Raw genomic sequence first — 7,710 nt, 5'->3', positions numbered from 1 at the left:
GCAGCTTTCCTAATCACGGCAGAGCAGGTGGCATTTATTAAGCTCCCACTGTGAGCCAATGCCGTGCTAGGTCAACAGGTACTGAATTTCACTGAATTCTCAGCACAGTCCTCTAAGGTCATGGCTGTGATTCACCCACTTTACTGATGAGGAAACAGACCCAGAAACACTGAAGGCACTTGCCCCAGGTCAAACAGCTGGCCAGCAGCAGAGGCAAGATTCAAACCTGGGTCTGACTCTGGCAAATTCCTGTCCCGGGAGCCTGGGCCTGGGGAGCTGCTTCCTAATCTCTGAGATTCCTCCTGCTTTGTCGCCTTGGGGTCCCCCTCTCTCATATGGTCCTGCCTCCTGCCCGCCTGTGGACCAGCCCCAGCTCTGGATATAGGTATGTAACTTCCTCCTCCAGGCACACCTTTTGGAAAGAACTCACCCTGGCCCCTGCTCTCTGCAGCCCTAGCCAGCCTTCCCCTCCGTTGCCACTCAGCTGAAAATAACAGCATGTCAAATCTCAGCTCACTCCAGACTGACAACATCCTTCACAAATACCCCAGACAACTCATGTCCTCCATCTTTTCTTTTCATCCCTGCTAGGGGATAGCACAGCGAGCCTGCTTCAGAGTTCCTACGGTACAGCTCGGAAGGGAACATCCCAGCGCTGCATGCCTTGCGTGGGTAAAGACGGTTCCCTTAAGGTTTTGATTTGGTAGCTATTCTTTTCTTCATTCCTTGGGGGGATATTTTTGGAAGCCTCTGTATATTTGCAAAGCCATTCTTTTTCCGATTCCTTCAGGAATCGGGTAGGGAAAAATCAATTCTGGACTGCTTCAGAGAGAAGCCCAATTCCACGAGTCCACTGAAGCGCATGTCTGGATGTCCAACCAAAGGAGGCTGGATAAATATATAATGGCGAATCCGCTGGAACACCACAGAAGTCTTTGAAGAGAGAACATGGATCCATCATATTAACATATTCACCATGAGTGCATGCTCAGTCACTCAGTTGTGTCTGACTCTTTGTAACCCCATATGCTGTAGCCCACCAGGCTCCTCTGTCCATGGGATTTTCCAGGCAAGAAAACTGGAGTGGATTGCCATTTCTTTTCCAGGGGATCTTCCTGACCCAGGGATGAGACCAGCATCTCCTGTGTCTCCTGCATTGCAGGTGGATTCTTTACTGCTGAGCCACCGGGAAGCCATTCACCTTACATCATTTGATGAAAAATGCAAGGTACAAAACAACATGAATGATAAGCCAGACACAAATTCCACATACAAATATGATATTTGTACGAACTATCCAAAACAGGGAAATTTTTGTAGACAGGAAGCAGATTGGTGGTTGCCAGGCAGCGGGGATGCAGAGGTGAGCGGGGATGCAGAGGGGAGTGGGGAGCAGCCCCTCAAAAGGAGGGGCTTCCTTTTGGGGTGATGGAAATACTTTCGAACTAGAAAAAGGTGGTGGTTGTGCAACATTGCAAATGCACCAAATGCCACTGAATGGTTCGCTCTTATGTGGCTGACTTTACAGTGTGTGAACTTCATCTCAATAAAAAAAATTTAAACAACATGAGCAAAATATCGTTAAAAAAAACAACATGTGCTGAGTATAAGCACTTCATGAAAAAGTCTAGGCACACACACATATACCAAGATATCAACAGAGCTTGCGTTCTGGAGAACTTAGACCATTTTTACTTATTCGTGACTTTCTGTATTGTCTGAATGTCTTGCACAGTCAACATCATTGTTTTTATAATTGGGGGAAAAACTGAAACCATCTCCATTTAAGGAGAAAGAATCCAGTCTCCAGAGCTGCCCCAGTTTACCACATCCCTCCCTCCACACACAACCCGCCCCCGACGCTCTGATCCCTGCGAGAGCGTTACCCTTCTTTGGAATGTTCCAGAGACTTAATGGCCTGACCAATAAAAATGCATCCCAGGATGGACTGGTTTGCTGGGTGCAGGAAGAAAGCCAATTTTCCTCCAAGCTTTACTCGCTCTTCCTCTGGAATTTGGACGTCAAAGATCTAAAAATACGTCTCTCCCTGGAATGGTGGGATGAGAGTTCAGTGTGTGCTGAATGCCATTTCCTGACACACGGGCTCCGGGAGCAGAGTCTGGTGTGAGGCTCACAGGACTTCCTCTGGGAGGTCAGAAACCCGGGATCTCACCCCAGGACAAGCCATCTCAGGGCACGTCCAGAGCAGGGCCGCAAACTCAGCCAACTCCTCCAGCTGGTGTGTTCACTGAGCCCTGCTGGGTACCTGAGAGTCTTCTAGAACTTTCCACCCCTTCTCTTATGCTCTAGAAATGTAATTTTTAGTGCAATTCATTCATTTCATGGTAAATTCATAGCTCTCAGGCCTACTATGTGCCAGGCACTGGGTGAATGCAAGGAGAGCTAACCTGAACCAGAAAACACTCGCCCTGCCTTCACATGGCTCAGCTCCAGGACAAGCGACGGACACCACCAACATCACACAGAGGAAGCAAGCAAATCGCTTTCCTTTTGTCTGTGCAAGCAAGTAATGAGAAATGAAACAAAGCCAGAATAAAAAAAAAGAAATCATGCAGATGATAATATGCGAGCTAAATGTTATGAAGGAGACGTTGAGAAATTAAGAAAACTTGTAAGGGAGACATAAACAGGGGACTCCGGGACCAGGGAAGGCTCCTCTGAGGAGGAACCACGAAACTAAGACAAACCTGGCCAGGAGACCTTCACAGAATCCCTAAGAAGTACCTTAGGTATTTGAGGGGTTTTGTTTGTTTTTTGGCCACGTTGCACAGCTTCCAAGATCTTAGTTCCTCGACCAGTGAAAGTGCCAAGTCCTAACCACCGGACTGCCAGGGAATCCCTCAGGTTCCCATTTTTTTTTTTTTTTTAAATTATCATGGTAAGATGCATACAACGTAAAATTTGCCACTTTCACCATTTTGAAGTGCACAATTCTGTAGCGCTAAATTCACAATACTGTGCAACCACTTACCTCTATATTTCTAAAAGGTTTACATCATTCTTTTCTTTTTTTAGTTGAAGTATACTTTTAAGTATAGTTAACTTATAACTATGTTAGTTTCTGAAAAAATTCTATTCTCAGTAAGCAGTACTTCCTAATCCCTACCCCAGCCCCAGCCCCTGGCCACCTCTAATTTACTTTCTGTCCCTATGAAGTTGCCTTTTCTGGACATTTCATAAATATCAATAGGTCACAGGCTATGTGGTATTTTCTGACTGGCATCTTTTTTTGATCTAGACCGTTTTTAAAGTCTTTATTGAATTTGTTACAATATTTTTTCTGTTTTATCTTTTGGTTTTTTTGGCCATGAGGCATGTGAGATCTTAGCTCCCTGACCAGGGATGGAACCCACACCCTCTTGCATTGGAAGGCGAAGTCTTAACCACTGGACCACCAGGGGCGTCCCCTGACTGGCACCTATCACTGAGCATAAGGTTTCCAGGTTTCATCCATGCTGGAGCATGTCCCGGTACGTCATTTTTTTATGTTTCACTGGGTGGATGGACCCCATTTTGTCGATCCTTTCTGAGCTTGTGGACACCTGGGCTGTTTCTGCTTTGGTTACCGTGACTAGAGTTCTGTCTCCATTTCCAGTTGCCCCGGATGGGAGCTTAGGAGACTAAACAGACCTATAGCCACAGTGACACATAGAGATCATCAGGCCACCAGGCCGCCATGGCGGCTACAGAGAGTCCCATCTGGGGGATCTGCTCAGACGATCCTGAGATAGAACGCAGGGTGAACACCTGGCCTGACACGTAGGAAGGATTGTTCTTATGACTTTCATCAAATGCCAGGAAAGCAAAGCTCAAAACACCAGCTCCACCGAACAGACCCTGAGCATCCCAGAAAGGCTCTTGGGCTATTGATAAACATTCCACTCCCTGGCCTATTCCATCTTATCTAGCCTCGTAAATATCTGACTCTGTCTTTATTTTTATTAGTGCATAGAGAGTGGTATTCCCCTGCCAGGCCCTGAGCTGGAGGCTCTTGTGGTCTTTCCTCTGCACTGCAAAGCAGCACCGCTGTCTCCCAGGCTGCAGGCAAGGCAACGGAGGCTCACACAGGACAAGCCTTCTTCTTACGAGCCTCCGAAAGGGCCTCCCCTGTCTTCCTCTCTGGCACTGTGTCTAGAGCAGGAAAATGCATAGTGTCCAGGAAATGCCCCGGACCCCCTCTGCCCACTCTGCCAAGGGGCGGGGCTTCAGGAAGGGGAGGAGCCAGGATGCAGGATGCTGGCAGCCACACTGGTCCAGGTTTAACACCCAGGTCTCCACATGCAGTCTGTGCCAGTTTCCATGGTGTAAATACTCCCACCGGGGCTGATTTTAAGCCACCAGTGTGAGACTGCTGAATGAGGAGTGGAGAAGAGATGTGTAAAAGCTCCTGATGGATGGTATTTCTACCTCATAGGTGCTATAGACACAAATAATCTTGAGAGCAGGGAGCGTGGTTAAGATGTAGCAAGATAATTAGGAAGCAATATGCTTCTGATCAGGAGGACTCCCTTTCTTTTTCAGGTAAATCACATAAGTTTATGCGGCCTAGTTTTTAATAAGGGCTCTGTTTAACTCTGGAGCGGCGCGAGCGGGCTCCACATCCCCCGGGAGGCCCGCCTCCCTCGCCCCAACCTGCCCCAGAAGCCACAGCTGAAGAGCCGACCCAGCTTAGATGGGGCAGTGGGGGCCACGTGGGAAGTCTGGCCCCTGAATATGCAGGGGCTGCTTCCTATCATTCCTAAATTCCCTGCTGGACATTTGCATGGAAATTAGAATCAGAACTGAAAGGGTCCTGGAGGTCATCTGATCCTCTGCCTTCCATTTCCCAAGTAATGACCTCAGGCCCAGAGAGGGGCAGCGAGCAGCCCAAGGTTGCACAGCTCATTAGAGATGTCACTGAGATAAATTCCTGGGCCTGGTGCCCTGCTCAGTCTCCCTGCCCATTGAGTCACCAGTCAACAGCCTGTCTTTCCCCAGGGGCTCTCTCCAAGGTACATTCTTGGCACAAATCTCTTCTGTGCCCTGGAGCTGGGGAAGGAAGCAGATATCTGTTGATAACAGGGGAGAGTTTCAAACCAGTGAGTACACACTCAAAGCACCTACATTCTGATAAACAGTGGCTAAGTAATTTGGTTCCCGAAGCCCAGCCAGGAATGTGTTCTTAGAGACTTCCCCCACCCCAGTGCACAATGCCCCCTATCTTCCCAGCCTCCTCATTCCTCCTTGTGAGATGTCATGGCATTGGCTCCTGTGATGCTCTGGGTCAAGGTGGAAATGAGACCAGGTGATGTACCAGAAATTTTTTCTGTGGTCCTAGAACCAGAGAACTAGATACTTTGTGGCCTAAATCAGCCTGCTGGGCCAGTGAAGAGCACAGGAGAGCCCAATCTGACAAGGGTTGACTCTCCTCCCTCCAAACACCTACCATCATTTCACTTGCTACTATGCTTTTATACACCCACATGGCCTCCTGCCTGACCTGTAAAAGTGTGAGCCCTGGAGGCTGAGATTAGCCTCAGTACAGCTTCATACATCGTACCATGCCTGGCATCATTAAACATTCCCTTTTCCCTCTTCTCTGCCTGGAAAACTCCTATTCATCCTTCAAAGCCCTGGGTTGAATACCCCCAACAATGGAAAACCTTCCCTGACTCCCCTGGCACAGAGCTGTACATATTCTTCTGGCCTTCCTTTGTATTTGCCCATAATTTACCCACAAGGATGTATGGGATGCCTTCTTCATGGCAGGCACCTGGCAAGGCACCAAGAACACTGCACTGAGGGAGACAGAATCAGGCCCTACTGTGAAGAACCTACATTCCCTCTGGGGAGCCAAACAGCAACCAATTTCATAATTATTTGAGCGGAAGTCACCACGTCACACAGACCACTCAGTATGTGCTGTGTTTGATGGATATGGAGTCATTCACTCTTCACCCTTAGGCTGAGAGTGTTAGTAGATCTTCCTGAACCTTCTATGCCTCTGTGCTCCCTTTTGGGGCAGGGAACCTAAAATGACATCCTCCCCCAGCCTTAGTCTCTCTCCTAGTCCCTTTCCTGCATTATTTACCTTCTCAACGCTTGTCGGCAGATACGACATCAGAGATCCTGTGGGTGTGGTCTCAGACCACCACAGTAAAGCCAATTCCATCAATGTTTTGGTTTCCCAGCACGCCTACAAGTTACGTTTACATTATGCCACAGCATATTAAGTGTGTAACAGCATTACATCTAAAAAACACACAATGTACACACATTAATCACAAAAATGCCCTATTGCTGAGAAATGCTAACTGTCCTCTGAGCCTTCAGTGAGTCGCAATCATTTCACAATAGTCACATCAAAGATCACTGATCACAGATCAATATAACAAACAGAATAAAAATAGAGTGTGAAATAGTGGGACAATTACCAACGTGGGATACAAAGACACAGAGCTACAAATGCTGTTGGAACGATGACGCCGGTATACCCACAGACCTACACAGGAAAATCAGATGTGCTTGGATACATTTCCCTTTAGCTTCTCATTCATTCTCTGCAACCCCAGGCCTGTGGGGGTAACACTCCCAAGGCTTGGGGATACAAGTTGGCATCCTTACAGTCTAGGGCAACCTGGGTAAACAGTGGCCATCTAACTGCCTATTTATTTGAACAAACTGAAAGGAATGCACAGTCTTTCTCAGACGAGATCACTGGTGCTCAGAGATGTCAAACAACTTACCTGAAGTCACACAGCCTGTGAGCAAGAGTACAGATCCAAACTCAGGGCTGCAAGGCCCATGCTTCTCACCTCTGGTCATGGTGTGCCATCCCTCTGTATGGCTGTCACATGTTACCCAGCCGCTCACCCTATTCAATGAGGCCATGCTTAAGGGCAGGAGCTGCTGGCTGTCTCTGTGTTGTACCCATAGGACCACACACTGAGCCTGGCCCAGAGCAGTTTCCACCAAGTGTTTACTGAGTCAGTCAGGAAGCACACGGAAGCATAATTGCATCCTATCGACATTTGGTTATTGATTGCTGAGAAACAACACTCAGTTTTAAGTCCTTGGACTCTTAAATTAGGTGCTGTTTGTCAGGAGAAAGTAACCTTGGATAAGGAAAGCCCATTGCTGTCCCCCCGTGTGTTTTTAGGGGCCCCTGGCTTCCCTATTTCCAGGCACGGAGCCTTTTGAGGGCTGTGAGGTCCATCTGCCTGCCCACCCGACTTTGGCATGATTCAGATAAAGACGCCTGCCCTGGCCTGCCCGCATGTGGGCCCCCCCCGGCCCCCAGCACCCCCCTACCTGGGCACTTACACGGGCCCTCTCCGCCAGCCTCGAGGGCAATGCCCGCTTCCAGAGGTTCTTGGTGGAAGTGGCTTCAAGGAGCAGCAGAAGCAGGAAGCACAGAGTCCAGCTGACCTTTCTCCGGCCGCTGCCCATACTGCAGCTGGTTCGAGGTTTTTCTTCCTGGATGGTCAGAGGAGAGGGGTGCTCCAGCCGGTGGGTCCTAGAATGGGGAGCAGAAGCGTGCTCGGGCTGCTGGAGAGTTTCTCGGCTCCACTTGGCCAGGTCCCTGGGATCATGTGTCCGCGCCCAGCCCAGGCCCCCACCCCCATCCCCTGGTGGGGGCCGCCCGCCAGGTTATTTTTAGCTTGCCCTATTCCATCTGGCCCCAGAGACTCCCCGCCAGACGTCTGCAGC

At 49.0% G+C, this 7,710-nt stretch overlaps 1 protein-coding gene across 1 annotated transcript in view; it reads right to left on the bottom strand.

Annotated features, from left to right (window-relative positions):
• WFDC1 (WAP four-disulfide core domain 1) overlaps positions 1 to 7,659 on the bottom strand; it is a 29,588-nt gene extending 21,929 nt beyond the window's left edge. Inside the window, exon 1 of the mRNA XM_010850865.1 lies at positions 7,324 to 7,659. Within this exon, the coding sequence (XP_010849167.1) occupies positions 7,324 to 7,449 (126 nt within the window). The 5' untranslated portion in view covers positions 7,450 to 7,659. The remainder of the gene's footprint in view (positions 1 to 7,323) is intronic.
• Positions 7,660 to 7,710: the final 51 nt, after the last annotated feature.

Source organism: Bison bison, unplaced genomic scaffold, assembly GCF_000754665.1.
Source record: "Bison bison bison isolate TAMUID 2011002044 unplaced genomic scaffold, Bison_UMD1.0 scf7180017864295, whole genome shotgun sequence".
NCBI classification, from domain to species: domain Eukaryota; kingdom Metazoa; phylum Chordata; class Mammalia; order Artiodactyla; family Bovidae; genus Bison; species Bison bison.
This window is presented reverse-complemented; position numbering and strand designations above follow the sequence as displayed.